We start from the raw sequence: 23,213 nt of genomic DNA on the forward strand, positions 1-23,213 counted from the left end.
TTCGTGTTCTTTTTGGTCAGCAGTGGCTTTTGCCTTGAAACTCTCTCCCATGGATGCCATTTTTGCCCAGTCTCTTTCTTATTGTTGAATCATGAGCACTGACCTTAATTGAGGCAAGTGAGGTCCTGCAGTTTTTTAGATGTTGTTCTGGGTTCTTTTATGACCCCTGGATGAGTCGCCATTACACTCTTGGAGTAATTTTGGTAGGCCGGCCACTCCTGGGAAGGTTCACCACTGTTACAAGTTTTCTCCATTTGTGGATAATGGCTCTGACCCTGGTTCGGTGGAGTCCCAAAGCCTTAGAAATGGCTTTATAACCCTTTCCAGACTGATACATGTCAACTATTTTGTTTCTCATCTGTTCTTGAATTTCTTTTGATCGCGGCATGATGTGTTGCTCTTTAAGCATGCTTCACTTTGTCAGACAGGTTCTATTTAAGTGATTTCTTGATTCAGCAGGTCTGGCAGTAATCAGGCTTGGGTTTGGTTAGTGAAATTTAACTCCGCTTTCTAAAATAATGTGGTTAATCACAGTTCTTTCATGATTTAACAGGAGGGGGCAATTAATTTTTCACGTAGGGCCAAGTAGGTTTGGACACCTTTTTTTCCCTTAATAAATGAAATAATCATTTAAAACTGCATTTTGTATTTGCTTGCATTATTTTTGTGTAATATTAACATTTGTTTGATGATCTGAATCTTTTAAGTGTGACAAATATGCAAAAAATAAAAAAAAACGAGGGGGGAAAAAACCTTTTCACGGCACTGTAGATGGCTTCAAACACATGGATTTAAACACAAATTTTGATTTTATGGGGCCTTTAAATAATAAATATTGTTTTTTGAGCACTGAAATCAAACATACTTGTAAGACATTCCCCCTTTTTAATTGTTTCCAGCCTTGGTGAGGAGTTTTACCGCGAGGCCATCGAGCATTGCCGCAGTTATAATGCTCGACTTTGTGCTGAACGCTCCATGCGCCTGCCTTTTCTTGACTCCCAAACAGGCGTAGCACAGAGTAACTGCTACATATGGATGGAGAAGACCCATCGTGGGCCAGGTGTGTGTCTGTGTACGGTGTATCACACTACATTGGTGATTTTGCTGTTAGGTCAAGGTTTTGGATGTTTAAACCATGGCTCTGGTTATTTTTTTAAACCAGGTGTGGCTCCAGGGCAGCTTTATACCTATCCTGCACGCTGCTGGAGAAAGAAGAGACGGTTAAACATCTTAGAAGATCCACGTCTTGGACCCATCGAGTTTAAAATCGGTGAGAGAGTTGGTATTGAGAAAGACAAAGATAAATCTTTGATCCATTTTTGTTGTTTTTTTTGGGGGGGTCCTAAAAAACTTTAAACATTAAAAATTAATTGTAGTACCTGAAACTTTTGGTATTTATATGATCTGTATTTTTAAACAGACAAAAAAAAAAAATCCACAAATGAACCAAAAATAAGTTTGGGATTAGAAAGTGTAAAAAAAAAAAAAAAAAAAAACATTTTTGAAATAAGTCTCTAATGCGCACCAAGCCTGTATTTTTTTTAAATTACAAATACAGTAAAAGATAAATATTATCACAATTTAAAGTATCTGTTTTCTATTTTAATATATTTAAAAAATGTAATATATTAATGTTATGTCAAAGCTAAATTTACAGAGGCCATTACTCCAGTCTTAAGTGTGACGTGATCCTTCAGAAATTATTCTAATATGCTGACTTGCTGCTCAGCTGTGCACAATGTTCTCTCAAAGTTTTTTTCTTGCTGAGCAAAACTCATTTTGGCCACCTGAGCAAAAACATTCTTTACTAGACCTGTACAGTGCACACACAAAAAAGTGCGTAATTTGATTTGACCCTTAATGATGCACATTTTAGGTTACCTGAGAAAACATTTTTATAGTAATCTGTTACAAAAAACAGCATGGTTAGGTATGTTTTGAATAATTTCAGCTTGCTGGTCCTTAGTTGGTAATGAGCTGGTTTAAGCTGGTCCTGATCTGATTATAAGCTGGTCCTGAGCAGGAGATAGTTGCTTATGACCAGTTTAGGACCAACTCATAACCAACTGCCATGCTTTAAAACATACCTAACCAGCATATGCTGTTTTTTTTCAACTGGGTAATCTTGTAAATATACAGTTTGAACAGAAATACATGAGATACATTGTTTTTTTCAAGAGTGTTTTTTATTGGATTCATTGCTTTGCTATGGCTTCTACAAGTGTGTAATTTCTCATCAAATTACAGGTTTTGTGTGAGACTGTTTGTGGTTTTACATGCAATCTTCGTATATTTTCTTTACTTTATGACTTTAAATAAATGATAGAAACACTTTCTGGCCTAGTCTTTAATGGGTTGCCTAGAAATGTCTTGGGTTGACAATTGTTTGCGGTGTGTGTCCAGACTATGAAGCAGCACTAAAGAAGGAAGGGGGTGTTCCTGAGGGTCCAGTTCTGGAGTCACTCCTCAGTGGAGAACTGCTGGATAAGAAGGTTGAAACAAAGGAGGAGGAACCTATGAGTGAATGCCAGGTAAGAAAGATTCCTCAACTGTGGTTTGCGCCCCCTCTAATGGTTTTGTAGGCACAACACACTCAGTAGTTAACTAAAGAGTGGTTTTACACACTCTGCCCTGAAGTACACACTAAAGTACACGCTAAGACACTGTTGCCATGTGTTGTTTTTGGTACCCAAAAATGCTCTTCCCACCACACCATTCAACATTTCTTTCTGCTTTCTATTGCCGTCTTCCTCTCCCTTCCTCTCTCCCCTTCTGATTTCTCTGTAGTACTTGTGTCTGTTTTTGGCAGTAACACAAATCCCTGCAGGGCTGACACGCCCCCACTGGCAGATGTCCTTGTTAACCACAAAGTGTGTATGTTTGTGAGTGTATTTTTGTAATCGTGTGTGTGTCTATGTCAGTACGTTTGACAAAGTTGTTGTATTGATTTTGCGGAGTGCGGTTGCACATTTTCAACGTCTCGGGGTTTACAAGTACTTACATTTAACAGTGTTGACGTGTGAATGCTTATAGATCCTAATGAACCCGCCTGTCTGTCGATGGAGCTGTCACTAGTGTCACCACCCTCACTATTTTACACACAACATGACATCTATCCCAGGGGTGGACAGTTAACCAATTAGCACTTCAATTAAGAGTCACTCTTTAGAGCGCTTCATCCCCTGGGTGCAGACCTGTGATCCTGCTGCTTGCTTCGCCTCAGGCCCCAGCCGGAGTTAAAAAGCTGTGCGCCTCCCTGCTACCGCTGTTCACTTCCCACAGCCACATATTATGAGTGCGCTTACAGTTGTGCACTTGCTAGGCAATTATCACAGTTAACCCTGATAAACTTCAGGTGAAATCAAAGAACAAACTGATGTGACATCATGAACAAAAACCAACCTTTTCTCATAAAAATACGTGTCCCTGGGTACTTTTCTTCAAGACGTACCTTACTGCACGTTTAGCCGCAATTTCAAAGAGAATTGCTGTTCAGAATTCAAATATCTGGGGACCGTCGCTAAAAGTTAATTCTCTGTCATGTTGGAAATATGCCATACACCAAACCCAACCCTAAACCTACCCGATAGTGTAAACAAATGCAAAACTGATATAAAAACACATTTGTTGATGCAACTGTGCTATTTGAACTTCCTTATATGTAGATTTGGACTGCTTTGTTGAAATGTAGTTACACCGGATTTGAACCGGAGCTCCTCACCTCTCAAGTACGTCTCTGTACTCCGTGAGATACCGAACAAACCTACCGTCTATGAAACCCATAGATATAAAGCTGGATACGTGTGATGTTAACATTCAAAAGCATCAGTTTTCAAATCTCCCAGCATATTAATATTGTTTTGTTAATATTGTTAGTCATAACATGATATTCTACAAGTAATTATGCAAAAATTATGCTTTATAAATTTAAACTCTGTAAATTTAAAATAAGCGTGCAATCTGTGATCGTGTGCAGTCGCTTTCTTATGTGCGCTGTTGGATCGTTTTCACTCTCGCTTTCAAAATCGATCACATTCAGCAAGGAGGGGAGAGAATGGAAATTGGGGGGCACGGTAACTCGTTTGGGGGGGCACGGCCCGCGAATGCCTCCCTTTGGCGCCGGCCCTGGGTATGACGTCATTTCAACAGAACAGCTAAGGCCTCAATAAACTTGAGGTTCTTATGAAGTTCTGAAGAAGAACGGGCTGGTGTAATGTCATTTGGAGAAAAAAAAACAACAAAACAAAAAAACCTGGCAAGGTCACAATATACTTCCAACGAAATCGTAGAACTAGCTGGTGTCACACCATTTCAAACAAAAACAGCCAACAGCTAAAGCCCTGATGTACATTTAGCGAAATCGAAGAATGAGCTGGTGTGCTGTAATTTTGGACAAAAACAGCTAATGCCCTGATACACTTCAATTGAAATTAAAAGGTTAGTAGACAGTAACTCGGGGAGAAGAATTGCTGAATAAATTGTTATTATTGTTTTCTTTATGCAAAAAAAGTATTCTCGTAGCTTCGTAAAATTACGGTTGAACTCCTGATGTCACATGGACTATTTTACCGATGTCCTTACTATGTTTGTGCGCCTTGATCGTGGTAATATCCTTGCTGTCTATGGAGGGTCAGAGAGCTCTCAGATTTCATAAAAAATATCTTAATTTGTGTTCCGAAGATGAAAAAGGTCTTACGCTTTTGGAACGACATGAGTGTGAGCAATTAATGACAGAATTTTCTTTTTTTGGTGAACTATCCCTATAAAGAAAGAAACGGTATGACATAATTTCAAACAAAAATAGCTAAGGCTCCGATATACTTTAAGCAAAATCGAAGAACGAACTGGTGTGATGTCAATTGGGGAAAAAAATGCCAAAGCGACAATATACTTCCAACAAAATTGAAGAACTAACTGGTGTGATGTAATTTCTTACAAAAACAGCTAACAGCTAAAACCTCTGATATACTTCAAGCCAAATCAAAGCATGAACTGGTGTGATGTGATTTCAAACAAAAATAAGACCCCTACCTACATACATTATCAAAAAATCGAATAGTTTGATGTTACAACTCGAATTCCAGAAATGTTGGGAAGTTTTTTAAATTGGAATAAAATGAAAACTAAATGAATTTCAAATCAAATGAGCCTATATTTTATTCACAATAGAACATAGATAACATAAATGTTTAAACTGAGAAATTTTACAATTTTATGCACAAAATGAGCTCATTTCAAATTTGATGCCTGCTGCAGATCTCTAAATAGTTGGGACGGGGGCATGTTTACCATGGTGTAGCATCTTCTCTTCTTTTCAAAACAGTCCTATTCTGCTGAACAGTTTGTGGTCATCTTTTACGTATTTTTCGTTTAATGATGCACCAAATGTTCTCTATAGGTGAAAGATCTGGACTGCAGGCAGGCCAATTCAGCCCCTGGACTCTTCTACTATGAAAACATGCTGTTGTAATAGCTGCAGTATGTGGTTTTGCATTGTCCTTCTGAAATACACGACATCTGGAGAGGAGCATATGTTGCTCTAAAACCTTTATATACCTTTCAGCATTCATAGTGCCTTCCAAAACATGCAAGCTGCCCATACCGTATGCACTTAGGCACCCCCATACAATCAAAAAGGCTGACTTTTGAACTGAATGCTGATAACACTCTGGAAGGTCTCCTTCCTCTTTAGCCCGGAGGACACGGCGTCCGTGATTTCCAACAATAATGTCAAATTTGGACTCATCTGACCATAGAACACTTTTCCTTAGCCTTGGCCCACAGGACACGACGGTGCATCTGGACCATGTTCACATTTGACTTCCTTTTTGCATGATAGAGCTTTAGTTGGCATCTGTAGATGGCACGGCGGATTCTGTTTACCGACAGTGGTTTCTGGAAGTATTCCTGGGCCCATTTAGTAATGTCAATGACATGATCATGCCGATGAGTGATGCAGTGTCGTGTGAGGGCCCGAAGACCACAGGCATCCAACAAAGGTCTTTGGCCTTGCCCCTTACGCACAGAGATTTCTTCAGTTTCTCTGAATCTTTTGATGATGTTATGCACTGTAGATGATGGTATTTGCAAAACCTTTGCAATTTGACGTTGAGGAACGTTGTTTTTAAAAGTATTTCACAATGCACTCTTTCACAAATAAAGACTCTGCCCATCTTTACTTCTGAAAAACATCCCTTTTATAGCTAATCATGTTACAGACCTGATGTCAATTAACTTAATTAGTTGCTAGAAGTTTCCCCCACACTGTAAAAAAAAGGTGGGCAAACTTAAAAGTTTTAAGGCAACCAGCTTCAGCAGAGTTTTGAGTTTTCTCAACTTCTTGTTTTAAGCGTATATAACAAAAAGTTGAGAACTCAAAAATCTGCTGAAGTTGGTTGACTTAAACTTTTAAGTTGGCTCAACTTTTTTTTTTTTTTTTTTTTTTTACAGTGCAGCTGAATCTTTTCAACATCTATTGCTTTTTCAGCCCCCTTTGTTGCCCCCTTTTTTGAGACCTGTAGCAGGCATCAAATTTGAAATTAGCTCATTTTGTGGATAAAAGTGTAACATTTTTCAGTTTAAAATTTTTTTATGTTCTCTATGTTCTGTGAATAAAACATTGGCTCATGTGATTTGAAAGTCTTTTAGTTTTCATTTTATTCAAATTAATAAAAAACATCCCAACATTTCCTGAATTCGGGTTGTATTTCAAACAAAAATAAAAACAGGCAAAAATTATATTTGTTTTCAGGATTTTGAAACCGCTTTCCAGGATAGTTTGCTTTGGCTAGTAAACACCTTCGAACCACCATTGGTCAGTGCAAATAAAACGAGGCTACAAACCACACCCACTTATTATGTTATCGCTTACATAATAGGTTGGTGTGGTTTGTGGCTTCTCTTTATGTGTTATGGAAATCTTCTTCAGTGCAGACACAAGTACAAACATTAACACATTGGAGAACAAAAACAGCTAACACTCCGATACAAGTGAAATGTTGTGTGACATCATTTCGAACAAAAACTGCTAAGGCCCCAATATAATTCAATTGAAATCCAATAATGAAGTTCATACATCACAAATGCTGTTGCAATTCATGAAGCACAACTCACGTGCCCCCCAATCTGCCTAAATGTGTTTATGTTTGCGCAAATCATTTGTGATCCAGCCTCACCTACAGAAGAAGTGAGTATACGGTTCTTTTATGAATCTTTGCAAATCGCCTTTCCTAATAACGTGCTAGGTAGCAAGTTACACGGCTAAATGCGGCTAAAGTAAACAGTCTCATGAGAACGGGCTCGTCACCCCACAGAAGAGAGGGGCGGGGTGAGCAGAGCTCATTAGCATTTAAAGGAACATGGACTAAAACGGCTTGCTGTGAACAGAGCTGTTTTTGACAAGGTAAATAGATTGTTGGTTTACGCTACCTTTGAGACATTTTAACCAAAGTATGTTTCAGACTTTTCATTAAGACTCTAAAGAATCATATCAACTTGTGGAAAATGGGCATCCAATGACCCCTTTAATACCATTCCATGCTAATGTTTACTGTGAACTAATGTAAAGCATATTTTCCATATGGTTTTTCTTAGGGTCTTTTATTCTCCCACTCGTCTTTCCTTCACCAGCTTGTTTGACATTCTAGTGTTGTTCATACAGTACAGCTGACTCATAATTGCTGGTCTTTTCTTGTGGTCACAGAAGCTGCTGGTGGGAGATTTTCCTCATGAGCTGGACATGGATGAGATGGAGGAGGATGTTCCCAAACGCAAGAATCGCACCAAAGGACGGGTAAAACACATGCAGCTATAACATGTTCTCCAGTCACTAATTAATTAGTATGAATCATACTAATACTAGAGTGAATCATACAGTTTTGTAGGCTGAATACTCACAAGACTCAACTGGTTTTGCTTAAAAACTCATTTCAACATTGGCAATCAAGTGCCGAGCCAAATGTATATGGGTCTAAATTTTGTGTACCTTTTAATGGTTTCGATGCAATTAGATGGAGTTTCTAGAGTTTGACTAGATGTAGTTTTGCTAATCTTTTAGAAGTTGATAAGTGATTTTGCTCTCATAACTATGTATTATATGGTCAGAAACAATTTATTATTTACATTCAGTATTGTTTTGTTTCCTGCTGTCAAAACAAACATGTTAAAGGTTTTTGGGTTGCAACTGACCATTTGAGAACCTCTGCTCTTGGTAGCAATTAGACCCGCAATCCAAGGTTTTGTATTAATATATCACAGGTTTGCAGTGAGCTCTGCAGGTTCTTTGTTTAATCTAGGATTCCTGTTTCTTCAAGGCTGCTGTCTGAACAAAGCAGACCATTGTAGCTCATCAGCCATTGATCCATTATGGGTGTTTAGCACATCTCCAGGTTTGATCCCTGCGTAGCTTTCATCATTGCGTTCCACTGGCTGTGTTGATTCAAAGCAGCTCCTTCCGTACAGCCGTGAAAAACCTCCTTTAATACCACTTTAAAGACAACACCTGATGTGTGATAGCACACTGAAAACATGGCTAAGTTAATCTGTAATTATAACCCCACATACATGAAAGGCTGGAATCGTTAAGTGGTTCTGTACAGAAATGCATTCAAGGCATGAAATAACCACAGCCTGAAGAAAGAAGACTTTACAAAATTGCTTTTTGCGTTGAGATACAAGGTTCACAAGTGAAATAAGACGAGGCATGTGGATTTAAATATTGTATATGATGAATTTTACACAAATTTACATGATAATACAATGCATATCGATGCAGAAACTGGAGGCAAAATTCTTAAAATAGAAATGTGTACTTGTTGATGGTAAAATATTAAATTAACCAAATTATTATTTTTTTTTAATTCTACCTACATGTGAAATCAAATGTAATTTACAGGACAATGTATGGTGCACAACCCTGACAGAAATGCATGCAAGTTTTAGTAGTCAAGTCTAGCAGAAATACAAACAAGGATAACAAACAGAATGTCTTCGATTCAGTCCCTAGAATCTCTCACCTTCTGTGCTGTTAATTGGGGCACACTACTTCCTCTAAGATCTCTCACACCCCACATAGTTATCCGGCAGTGTGTGGAAGAGATGCTGTGATAATTGTGTGCTAGGTGTAATTAATGCTGTGTAAGAGGATTTGCTTAAAGCTTGAAGGAGGAAGTGGGATGGGGGCTCCGCCATGCCAAAATAACAATGCTTCTCTAGCCGCACCTGTGTAAAATAGACTGGTTGCCAACTGTAAATGAATCTGTGTGTTTACATACGATTTTTTGATGTGTCCAGGCATGTGGTGTTGGGGGGATGAGAAAGAGACAGGAACCAGCATCCCAAGAGGATCGAGACAAGCCATATGTGTGTGACAGTGAGTATCATGCGCAAATAAACAAAAGAACGCAGAATAGATTTCCACATTCATTATTAAACACAGCATGGGGAAAGGATATTAGAACTAGTAACAGAGGACCATATAGCCATATAAACATGCAGTTCTCCTGATAATGGGATGTTTGATGTCAACTTTCATTGTTTGTTAATTGTTAATTTTTAATTATTAAAATGAGATATTATTAATAATTAATTAAAATATAATTTTAATTATTAAAAATGAATGAATTAAAATAGTGATTGATAGTAAATATTAACAATAACAGTGTTATTAATAGTAATAATAATAACACCAACAATAACACTTAGCTAATAGCTATACAAATATAATATTTACAAATAATTTTAATTCTTGAATTTAAATAAAATGAACTGTATTTATTTTATTGTAAAATTAATTTTAATTATTGATGGTAAATTAAATAATAATAATTATATATATATATATTTTTATGACAAGATTAACCAAACTACAAACGAAACAATTCAACTCTTTTTATTTCCTTGTGTTTTTCTTTGTGTTTAGTTTGTGGGAAGCGCTACAAGAACCGTCCAGGTTTGAGTTATCATTACACTCACACACACCTGGCAGATGAGGAGGGTGAGGAAGACTCCGAACGGCACACACTGCCCTTCCAGCGCAAGAACAACCACAAACGTGAGCCCAGCATCAGCCTCAGCCATGGATTACACACTCATACCACAACCCACAGAGTACCACTATTCTAACACAACTCACCCACTCTCATACCCCTTTTCCACTGACCACGGTGCTGGTGCTGGAGCCACTGTCCAATCTAGCCCTGTTCCACGCATTTCCGATGAATTAAAGGTGCTTCTGGCCTGGACCAAATTGACTCGGCCTCATAATCCTGCTGGTCTTAAACCAGGCACCGTTATCGCCAGGAACCAGGGGCGGCATTCAATTAAAGTTTACAAAACTACTCATGACCGAACTAGATCGTTCATTCTAATCAACAGAGCTGACTGGAAGTGCGCAATGCAGCAGTTGACTCCCTGTTTTGTCCTCTTGTACTTTTGTTGTGCTGCACAGCTACTCCAGCCACTTTATTTTCCCCATCTGTCTGAAATAAAAAGATTTTATTTACAAATATGTGTGAATTGATTACTATGAATTTTATTCTTTTTATATTGGACTCCTATAATATTAACAGGATTCTTCTTTCTTTGTTCTTGTGGTGAATTAACATCGTTATTAAGTATTTTGTCATCAACAACAATGCCTGGATCCATTTGGCGTTATATTCTTTGGGTTTCCATAGACACATAGAAACGAATATCTGGTTCTGAAGACGTTAACACAGTAGAATCTGCGACTTGTCATCTTGTAATTCTGGAAATTACCACAAGTAAAAGACTTCTAAACAAAGCTTGTGTTCACATTGCACACAAATCCAATTTGGATTCGGTGATCGTACTATCATTTCGCAAGTGATGAATTTGGATCCGTTTGTGAAGACACTGTTGTCAATATCATATCCACATCAGCTGCTATATTTATGATATAATGAGTCAGCGTGATGCCAAGAGACTTTCTTATAGAACAACGAAGAATAGCTGGCAATGTGGAAAAACACGATGGAAAATTGAACTTTTTACTTCTGTCCACGTCTTCACATCTCACCACGGTGCTAAAGTCCCAAGGCATGTTTTACACATTCATGCATATACTGTGTCCAAAACTGCTGACTTGTATGTAAAAAATATTACATGCACAGAACGGCCAATGACAAAAATAACAATGATTTGAAATCCAATGGACTGAGATGCATTTTAAAAACATTGGATTTAATGTGTGTGTTTTTTGCTTCTGTAAAATGGATTTGAATGCGATCTGCCAAAAAATCTGTCTGAAAAAAGACTTGGGTATGTAGTAATAGTTCGTTGCATCATTTGGCTCTGAAGTAAAAATGTGGTACAGTTCTGAGCGACGTCCCTGAGCACCAGCACCATTTTGGTGGAAAAGGGTATTAATCATCTCACACATGCATTACTATAAGGAGCCACACTGCAGTTTTTGTAAACAGTATTTTGTCATTTTCCAGTACAAATGTCCTGACAACAAGATACATTTACCTGAGAAGCAAATTTTACATTAAATGTTTTTTTTTTTCCATTGGCAATTTTTAAGCATAAATCTAACAGAATTCAGTGAGATATACACTGCTTGTCAAAGTTTGGGGTCAGTAAGATTTTAATTTCTTTATTTTATTTTTTGTCTCGTTTGCTCACCAAAGTGAAATTTATTTGATCAAGAATACAGTAAAACAGCATATTTTACTATAATTAAAAACTTTTCTAATTGAACATATCATAGAGTTCATTTTGAAATATATGAAAAGTATTATATTGAAATGTTATATTATAATATAAAAATAATAATCATCACAATATTTTATATACACTACTGTTTAAAAGTTGGGGGTAGGTACGATATTTTTTTTAATGTTTCTGAAATATGTCTCTTATGTTCCCAATACTGCTTTTACTTGATCAAAAAATAAAAGTAAAAACAGTAATATTGTGAAATATTATTTCAATTTAAAATATATATTTTGAATATATATTAAAATATAATTTATTCCTGAATTTTCAGCATCATTACTCCAGTCTTCAGTGTCACACGATCCTTCAGAAATCATTCTAATATGCTGATTTGCTGCTGAAGAAACGTTTATTATTATCAATGTTGAAAACAGTTGTGCTTCTTAATATTGTTGTGGAAATGGTAATACATTTTTTTTAAGATTCTTTGATGAATAGAAAGATTATTTGAAAGAGAATTTTACTATCACTTTTGATCAGTTTAATGTGTCCTTGCTGAATGAATGTATTTATTTCCTTTAAAACAAATTGTATTGACCCCATACTTCTGAATGGTTTTTATGCTTAACACATTAAATTCTCTGAAAATAAGTCTTACACAGTTTTGCTGCACAAGAAAAATTGATCTTGTTGAATTAATTTTTAGTTTTGATATTTTTACTGGTACAAAAAGACAAAAATACTGATTAGGAACATGCATTTTTTGCACTGCAGTTCACACTGTATCATGCTGAAGTCATGTATCAGTATCAAGATCTTCCACTCCTTGTTTATGGCTTTGTTGTGTTCAGTCTATATCCTTTTTTTCCTGACAAAGGCAAGGTAACAGTGACCTCATTGCAGTGTCCTTGTGAAATCATGCCCATTTGCCTCCCAGAGTTATCTGGCTGAGTGCTTGGCTGAAACGGCCTGCCCATCGTTCTGTTTACCTTTTACCGCCACTGGCTTTTTGATTCCAAAGCTGGTTAGCACTGAATATTAGTGGTTAAATTTTGCAGGATTTTCAGGCAGAACGCAAACGTGAGCGTCTGCAGGATGGTACGTTTTCTCATTTCACACACACACACACACACACACACACACACACACACACACACACACACACACACACACACACACACACACACACACACACACACACACACACAGACACACACACACACACACACATCCCGTATTCCCCTACTCCACCACGAGCAATATTATTAATAAGAGAGGTTTTAATGAAACCTAGGCCCATGCATTATTCATGCAATATTTAGACCAAAAGAGAAAGATGTAGATGTAGGCATGATAGCTAGAGCCGTCCAACTCAAGATGGAGAATTGGAGCCAGACCAAATCCGAAATTCCCATCCTCTGCCTTTATTTGGTTTTACGGCTGTTCTACCTCTCTCTGTTCTATCAGTTTGATGAATGACAGATTATTCAGCCAAGAGATGAGATTTCGCCTCTCGTTCTCGCTCTCCGTCTTTCTCCATTCTACTCCTTTGCCATCCTTTTCTCGCTTTCTCTCTTTTTCCCCCATCACCCTTGTCTTTCTGCCTATGCCTATCTCCTTTTGATTTAAGATTCATCTATCAGTTCTCTGTATTTTTTCCACTGCGGAAGTGAGGCTGCTTGGCTGAGATGAGCGATTGCATTAAAATTCATGCCTGTTCATATTCTTTTTCATATAGTGTTGTGGTGCTGCTGGTGGGACGGAGGGGGTTTTGGGGGCTGTCCAGCAGAGTCTGGGGGGAGGGGTGCTGTCTGGTGTCAATGTGAAGGGAAAAGGGTAGAGGGCTAGATGGTGGGGGGATCGCTGTTTGCATTTGAGGTCGACCCTCTAGATGTGCACCTGAAAATTGGATTTGGGAGCTCTAGTTAAAATCCTCCCCCACACGCTCGCACTCACACATACACTCTCTCTGCACCCACACTCTCAAAAAACATCAGCATTTTACCAAGATTTAACCCTAATTTTCAGAATTTTAAAGTAAAATTATTGCCGTTCTCTGTCCTAACACGAGAAAATACTGTGGAAAAAAGATAACTTCTCTGCATTGTGAGATAAGAGTATAAATAGTTGTGTTCTTTTTCATTATGATAATTAACATTCCCTTTAGCTGAGAAGTTCTTAACTTTTAATTAATTTTCTCCCATCCAGTGTAATTGTGTTACAGAATACAATGCGTTGCATTGTTATACATAGAGACAAGAAGCCCGACATGATGATTAGCTTTTAACTATATCAGTTTATATTATATTTGGCAATATGGAATGTTAAAGTACAGAAATAACATAATCTTGTATGAACAGAAAGGGAAATAATGAGTTTGGAGAAATACTGTTGCACATGGTGACAATCAAAATAAACCCTGAACATTACAAAACAAGTAACCTAATATGAATGCAATGACAGCAACAGCCGAATCGCCCAACAAATAGTTAAAAATTCAACAACATCATTTATTTATGCCCTAGTGCATGCTGGGAAGCTAAAGCCAGCATAGTACTGTGAACATCTCAGCATAACAGTTGTGCTAGATTTAGAAGAGATTACTGTATAAAAATCCCTGGTTCTGTTCACTGTAAAGTCACAGTATGCAACTGTCATTTAATTGGAATAAATGATACAAGTAATACTGTGTAAAATTAAAATGAATGTACAGCAAATATTATCCAAGATTATACTGTAAATTGACGCTTATTCTATTTATTTTTTATTTCCATTTTAGTTCAGTTTTAGTTTTTACTTATTTCCTTTTTAGTGCTTCTACTTACTTTTTTAGCTACTTTTGTGAGACAAAAAGATTGGGACATTTAACTCAATAAATTTTTAAAATGACATTTCCATCACCATTATTAAACAAAATAGATCATTTGAGATGTGGTGAAAATGTTTATGAAAAATGAATATGAGTGTACATTGAGATTCAGAGTTTTATGAAGACACGTGGTTAGCAGGAGGACCGTTGGAAGGGTAGCAGGGTTTTTGAATTTTTTTTTTGTGTGGTGGTGGTGGTGGGGGGGTTGATGTTTTTCATTGCGTTGAAGGTCAGATTTGATCTGTCTTTCTGTCTGTTTGTTTGCTTTCATTCCTAAATTTTTACCCCCCCCCCCCCCCCTTCCACACTCCCTGCTTTTATTTTTCTCCTCTACATATAACACAAACACAAGCACCTGAGTAATCACACACTCTTTTTTTTTTTTATGAACAATTGCGGTGATTATGGCTGGTAAGCAAACTGCTCTGAAAGCTCGGAATGACTCCCTTCTTCAGATGAATTCCCTCATGCTGTTTGTACGAGAGGAATCGTGATTGTGAGGCTGAATCACGGCACAAATAATAATGGCATATCAGCACACCTGGGAACGAGAGGAGGCTGAACTTATCAACAGCAGCACAACAGTCATTTGTAATAAACAGATGGCAAAAATCATGCTATCGTGGTTAAAACAAAGCAATAATGAATAGCATTATGCCTCAAAGAGCCTTTAAACAATACTAGATAATGAAACACATTTTAAAATCAAGTTTGTATACATATGTTTGTATATAAATCTGTTTATATACAAGTCTATATAAATGTTTTATATCAAGTCTGTATATATAGGTTGAGACTGTAAAGAGTGAGTGGGAATATTTTTCCTATATTGGTTATACTATTATATATAAATATTATTATTACTTTCATTAATATTGTATTTTCATTATTAATAATTTTTATTTATAGTAATTTTGTCATTTTATTGTTATTGTTTCCTTTATTAATTTATTTCTCTTTTGTTTCACCTTAAATTATATATATGTATATATATATATACACACACACACACACACACACACACACACACACACACACACACAGATAGATAGATAGATAGATAGATAGATAGATAGATAGATAGATAGATAGATAGATAGATAGATAGATAGATAGATTGGTTAATGCATTATAAAACATTATTATATATATATTATTATATATTGTATAATACCCTCAGTTATAATACATTATAATTTCATGCATTTATTTGGCCTTTGGTTAACATTACCTAATAATCCACAGATAAAATTAGCAGAAAGGAAAGAAGAACATCACTCATGTTAATGAACATTACAACAAAACATTACAAATATTTCCAAATAAAATATTAAACAATAAAACAAAGAGCATGCATTCAGAAAACAGCAATTTTGTACATGGAAGAGCATAATGAATTAAAAACATAATGAGTTTTATGCATTATAATCTTTAAATTGGAACAGGCAACTATTTTAATGTATTGAAACTGCTTTACAGTTGCTTATGAAAACCTGTAATGCTATATTATGATGCATTGTGAATACTTTGGTAATGCATTACATAAAAATGACTCAAGAAAAGTCTAATTATACACTAGACTCAAAAGTATACTTGTCTGTGTGAGTTTACCTGTCTGCACTCCACGCTCCGCTAGGCCTCGGCTGTACCTGCCACAGCTGCACTTCTGTCTGCTCCGCAACAAAGCAGGAAGAGCAGTGGCTGTTGCCTAGCAATGGTGTTGCCATGGAGACTGGCCAGCCAGACTCCTGCTATAAAGAATAGGTTGTTATATGTACATCGAGAGCAGGGAGGGAGAGAGACAGAGGCAGTGGAGTTTGGAGTTTCTCTAGGTTTGAGGATGGAGGGCAGGGAGGTTCATTAAATCAGAGAGTGAGAGAGAGAGAGATAGAAAGAAAGAGAAAGAGAGAGACTTGCTGAATTCTCTTTATGATTTGGCATATATATGAGGGCAGACAGTAGTGTTGAGTTATACTGCGTTCTGCCTCATTTGCTATTCTGTATTAAGAAGAGGGCCGAGGGCTGTTTGGCTAGACTGCCTCCTTAGGATAATTTAGACTCTCACCACGCCATCCTTTCTCTCATTTTCTTTGCTCTTTCTTTTCTTCACTTTCTTTGTAAACATGTTCAGATAAAAAGTTTAGTACCAGAAGCTAAAAAAATATTACGTATTCTATTAAGTTAATCACTTTACTTTTAATGTTTTTTTTTTTTTGTAAAAGAATATAAATATATAAAGAATATATATAAACATACACACACACACACACATACATGTGTTACAACTATTTGAAAATTTGGAATCTGAGGGTGCAAAAAAATCTAAATATTGAGAAAATCGCCTTTAAAGTTGTCCAAATGAAGTCCTTAGCAATGTATATTACTAATCAAAATTTAAGTTTTGATATATTTAAGGTAGGAAATTTACAAAATATCTTCATGGAACATGATCTTTACTTAATATCCTAATGATTTTTGGCATAAAAGAAAAATCAATCATTTTGACCCATACAATGTATTTTTGGCTATTGCTACAAATATACCCGTGCTACTTATGTTTTGTGGTCCAGGGTCACATAATATTATTCATATTATTAAAACATTATTATTTTAATTTTATTATTTTTTAATTTTAATTAAATTTTATTTTATTATTTTTAAATATAATAAAAACATGATATTTTGTATAATGCATGGAAAATATTTTATACATGCATTTACTTCTAGTAACTGACCTAACCTTGCAAATGACATGCGCATATACATATCAGTTGTTATTATAGATGGAAGGCACAGAGTCAAATTCTGCATATGCTCCCTAAAAAGAGCTTATTGCACTCCTGACCTCTCTTTCGCATTCTTTATAAACATACATATATCTAAGGAAATGTATAATATATATATAAGGTATATATAAGGTATATAAGGACAGAGAGTACAAAAATCATTCAGCATGAGGGGTATCATGGACTGTCATAAGTATAATATATATTACATGAGGTTGTTCTGGATTCACAATCCCAGGGTTGTGCATTGGAAATATTGATTTTCAAATGTTTATAGTTTCCATCTGTTCTTTGAAAGTTGGAGAGTGGAAAAGTCTCACTGGAGTGTGTTTTCCCACTTGCATATACAGTACATTTCTGTGAATGTTGTCTTGTGTGAAGGATTGCGGTGTGAAGGTTCATTATGCTGGTGCTTGTGTGTGTTTGTGTTATTCTGTTCCTTTTTGTGTTGGAACGTAGTTTTGCTTTTGTGAACACATTCAAAGAATGGTATGATCGTGGCATTATTTCAATGTTTTGGGATGCAGGATACTCTGTGTGTATGTGCTGCTCCATACTCAATAATAGAGCTCTCTGTCACCATGGTTCTCACAGCATTGGGTTGTGTGTGTGTGTGTGTGCACCGCAACCATAGATCAGGTTTTATTATGCACCAAAAGCTGATCCTCCTCTCCTTTCACAATGTCCTTCTGTTTAAGGTCTGTTATGCAACTCAGCCACTGACTGGACAAACATTTGAGGCCTATACAATACTAAAATGCCTTCTATATATACATTTTGAGCTGAAATAAAGATAGAAAAGAGTTATTTTAAATTCTGATAATATTTCACAATATTTTGATCAAACCAATATTATATTATATTATTTTATTTTATTTTATATTGACAATTATTTCCAATTCCCTAAAATATTGTACGCACTGGTTACAGAAAAACATAGTAAACTAACGGTGGTAACATCTAAATTAATTGATTTTATTGAAGTCAAAATTATTATTTAACATCAGCTTAATACATTCATTTATACCAAAAAAGTTTCCTTTTAGTTTATGATTGGTACTTGTCTATTTGTATTCCTAACCCAATTCTAAAAATGCTGTTTGTTTATGTGTAAGCATACATGGACGTGTGTATGTGTGTCTGTGGTAATATGATGAAGGGGGTTATTAGAAGTCCACCCCATTTGTCATGGTCAAGAAGTTGGGTGCAGCATGCGGGCAACCTCAAAAACTGATTAGGCAAAGATGTAGCAGTAATAAAGCTGAGCTCAGGAGGGGGTTTGTATGTGGAATGTGTCATTTGTTTGTGTAAAATCCATCCACACTGCAGCAAAACTTAATGAGGTGCCTCTTATGTCCTATTTTAAAGCTAGTTTGGTTCAGGAGATGCTATTTTGTGAGGTTTTCCGCAGTATAAGGCACATGATAAAGGAGTATTTTGGGTAAATATGGCTGTCATCAACAGAAAATGATTTAGCATATGATATATGAGCAGTATCACACAAGTAGCAGTGTGATATGACTGTATATCAGCACGGCTGTGATTTGGCCGTTGGTAATCACAGTATGCTGATATACAGACATATTGCATGGCTATGAGTGTGATATTTCATTTATACAACAGTTTGACAGCACAAGTGTGAAAATAAAAAAAGAGACAACAACGGAATGTATTTAAAAACCCTCTTTTTATTCAGAACTTCCGCCATGGATTCAGATCCCAGTTTGACAGTTTAACAGCTGAGCTCAAGCCTCCGTTACTAATTATAAAATGTCACGTCAAAACTAGTAACGAAGGAACGTTGAGTTACTTCATTAAAAGCTTATTGTAGTGACTGAGTGTGATTACCTGCATATGATACAGCATTCATTTTTCAGATCAGTCTCATATTCACAATAAAACATTAGTTTTTATGTTTTATGAAAGCGATATCTTTGTCGTACTATCTTTCAAGGGTGATTTCAGATTACAGCACTGCTCAGTGCATTTGTCGGATACATCTTACAAGCTACTGTTTAGTAAAAATAACGTCCTTGTTTATAACCTTTTCAGTCTCTTTCATAAAAAAAAGTCTTTACTGCTGACTCACTCATAAAAACGGTCTTTTCTTGCCATCTAATGACGGAACAATGTAACTAAAATCAACATCACGAACCTCACATTGTTTCTCAATACTAAATACTATTATTTATATAAAATATTATTTATTGAATAATAATATTTAATAAACAACAACAGCCATCATAAACATTGCTAGATAATTCAGTCAAAATTACAAAGCAAAACTATTTGCTCTGGAACAAATTATAGATTAATGAGACCAAAAACTACCCATTAGATTTACCCCAAACAAATGATATCTCATGCTTAAGCACTATAGATACATCAGAGCCAGCAGCAAATTCCAGAAGATCTGGCCAATGTGAGGCACTCTCGTCGGGTTTATGAGTGCTGAATGCTGATGCTCTGGAGCTCACATCTCCAAAAACACTGAAGCAAATTTTCAAATAGATGTTTATTAACAAACCACATATTTGAAGTCTAAAAAACACTACATTCTCGCCTATAAAACTCTTAAAAATACATTCCATGACACAAAAACAGTATTATCTATAAAATTATATTGCATTTGGGCGACCGCCATGACACTCACTCTGAGAAATACTGCAAGCGGAGTGATACAAATGGTTAAATAGTTGGAGTTCTGTTATCACTAGAATATAGCACACCTGGAAAAGGCTCTCAGCCAATCAGATTTGAGAACCGGAAAGAACTGTTGTATTATTGTAAAATATTACAACTGTTTTCTATGTTAATACATTTTAGAATGTAATTTCTTCCTGTGCAAGCTGAATCCTTCAGAAATCACTGCAAGATGCTTTTTTCTTCAATAAACCTTTATTATAATTATCAATGTTAAAAACGGTTTATACTGCTTAATATTTTTATGTGAACACTACCATTCAAAAGCTGCAAAGACTTATTCAACTGATCAAAAGTGACAGTAAATACATTTCTAATGTGACAAAAGATGTGAAATTTTAATTAAATGGCTCTTTTGACGTTTATGTATTTATGTACATGCATTTTGTTGAACTGATGGACAAATAAAAAATGGCGCAGAATGATATTGCGCTCCATCAATGACTCATGCGCTGCTTGACTTCCTAAATGCGCATCTGTCTTTCTCTGGCTTTAATCTAACCCTTATTTCTCAGTCACAGTGAAGTACACGTCAGATCAGGCATGTGGAATCATCTTTATTAGTGTGAGAGATGCTGCTAAAATGCTTTTGCGTGATTCTAGTTGGATTGCCTCAAGTTTTTTGGGATGTGTGACCATGGAATGGTTTGTGCCAACAGGTGCTTGCGAGAACTTTCTGTGGCGCTGTTGCTTTGAGCTGCTTTCTCTCCCAGCCAATTGTGTCCTAATTAGAGACGTGTGAGCTTGCTAAAATAGAAGGGTGTCACTATAGCATCATTTGGAGAAGTGAGGGGTGCGGAGAGAGCGAGAAATGATAAGGGAGGGAGGTATTTGAGGATTCCTCATGCTATCTCTGTCTTTGGATTCCCATGGGGCTGCAGACACACTTGAAAGCTGTGAAGTGTGGTGTTCTGCCTGCATTCTCCTCATAATTGGCCAAATGCTGCATTGGGAAAGATTTAGGGAGGTAGGAAGGCATGGCAAAGAAACTCCTGCATCTGTCTCTAAAACTATCTATCGATGTTTTTCTTTTGGCTTGACTCATCTCTCTGTTCTTCACATCTTCTTTTTTGTGTTAATATAGGGCTTTGTTCTAATACCTAGTGTGCTGCCTCGCTGTCTGCTGTCTGCATAGACAGATGTCTTCTAGAAAAGCAGCTTCCTAACTGTCATGGAAACCCAAAAGTGACTGATTTGGAAAACTCTTCATAGGCAGCAGCTCTGCATGGGAGACTCGACTCAACTTCAATAGAGTTTGGCGTTAGCATGATATTAAGCTAATGAAACAAGACTTTATATAGGCATCTTATAATGCCTTAATTAAACAAGGTATTTAATAAACTATTAATACAAATCTATTATAATTTGTATTAGTAGCATTATAAAGCATTTTATTAAGTATATGTAAATAATAATTATATTATATTAACATTAATAATAATAGTACGAGTATTTACAAGTAATTACAAAGTATTATTATTATTATTGAATTAAAAATATAAGTTTCATATTGAATGGAATTTATCATCTTAAATTGTATCACCTAGATTAATGATTTAATAAATGAATAAACACATAATGAATAAATTCACTGTTTAATAATAATTATATTATATTACATTATTATATTAACAATATATAACACATTGCATTATTATTATAAATCATATTAGAAAATATATGTAAATAATAAGGTGTTATTGAGATATAACTTTCATAACTATAATTTCATGAACACAATTTGAAATGTTATATATAAATAGAATGTATAATTAGTATATTAATAACAACAATAATGATATAAGTATATTTAAATACAAAATAAATTATTATTATTATTACTGAATTAAATATTTTTTACATAAGAAGTTTTATATGGAATCAAATATTTTTTTATTGTAGACATCACAATAGACATCAGGAAGTTTAGTGGTAGTACATATGGTAAATTATTTTGATCAAATGTAGTTAATTGTATATTGATATATTTAATCAATATATATTTATAGATTCATATTTCTTTATACTGCATTATAATTACACAAGGGTTTTTTGGCATTCTAAATGAGTGAATTTTGTCTAAGTGTAGTGAACTTTCATTCTGGGATTTCCTTTTCCACAAAGGAAACGTGGCTGAAATGAGGTATGAGGTATCTTAGAGGGCATCGTAATTAAGCTTCCTATACCTTTTGGAACAGGCTTTGTGTGGGGATCACGCCTTATGCCTTAACATGCTGCCACAAGACTTTGGAACAGAGCATCTGTCTGCTTCTCTCTCTCCTCCCATCTTTCTGTTTGGTGTGAATATGTGTGTGTGTGCATGTTCGAGAAAGCAGGATTGATTGCCTGTGGCTGACATCCGAACACTACACCTTAAACACGACTGCAGGCTTTTAATCATTGATAGGCTTTTGCTGGAGTCAGGCAGGCTACAGGGCAGCCCTGCGCTCATGCCAGAAACTGCTGATTCACTCTCTGCTCTTTCAGGTCATTTATTCAAGCCTTTATTTTATACATATATGTTGTTTGTGTTTAGTACATGTGAGACAGCAGGAGAGTGTGTTCAGATGGAGATGTGTGTTTGTGTATGTGTGCACTCCTCAGGGACTTGTGAGCACTCTTTGAGACAGGCAAAAAAGACGGAGGGACAAAATAATAGATTTCCTCTCGTAACTTTTTAATTCTCCTTTTAAAAACTGTAAGAAATCAAAATGCCTAAAAATGTCTAAAATAACTGGTTTTATTCAAGCCACACATATTATTTAACATCACCGAACAAACTAAAACCTAGCTGAAAACTAGTTTTAATGGTTTAAATCAGGTAGAAATAGCTTTTTTAAAGTAATATTCACAGGTTACCACTTTTCAGTCTATATTAGTCAATATGTTTTTCATAACTTTTCATAGAATAATCTTTGCCACAGTATTGTCAATCAGGGTTAGAAATACAATTTAACATTAACATTATTATTATTATCAGTATTAAATGAAATATGAGTTTCATATGGATTGTTTTCTATAAAATTAACTCTTCTGCATTCTTTAAAGGAATAGTTTACCCCAAAATGAAAATGCAGTCATTATTTATTCACCCTCATGTCATATTCTGCAGCCAATATTTGTGTAGGACAGATTGTACGCTGCTTCCTGGAGAGCAGTTCACTCCTTCACCAGTT

General features: G+C 35.8%; 1 protein-coding gene across 1 annotated transcript in view; it reads left to right on the forward strand.

Moving 5' to 3' along the window:
- LOC306851822 (zinc finger protein neuro-d4-like) overlaps nt 1-23,213 on the forward strand; it is a gene marked incomplete at both ends in the record, with an annotated part of 53,419 nt that overhangs the window by 25,253 nt on the left and 4,953 nt on the right. Inside the window, 6 exons of the mRNA XM_079388272.1 lie at nt 900-1,060; nt 1,163-1,270; nt 2,404-2,531; nt 7,703-7,792; nt 9,292-9,370; nt 9,920-10,051. Coding sequence (XP_079244398.1) covers nt 900-1,060; nt 1,163-1,270; nt 2,404-2,531; nt 7,703-7,792; nt 9,292-9,370; nt 9,920-10,051 — 698 coding nt within the window. The remainder of the gene's footprint in view (nt 1-899; nt 1,061-1,162; nt 1,271-2,403; nt 2,532-7,702; nt 7,793-9,291; nt 9,371-9,919; nt 10,052-23,213) is intronic.

Source organism: Barbus barbus, assembly GCF_936440315.1.
Source record: "Barbus barbus genome assembly, chromosome: 31".
Lineage (NCBI taxonomy): Eukaryota > Metazoa > Chordata > Actinopteri > Cypriniformes > Cyprinidae > Barbus > Barbus barbus.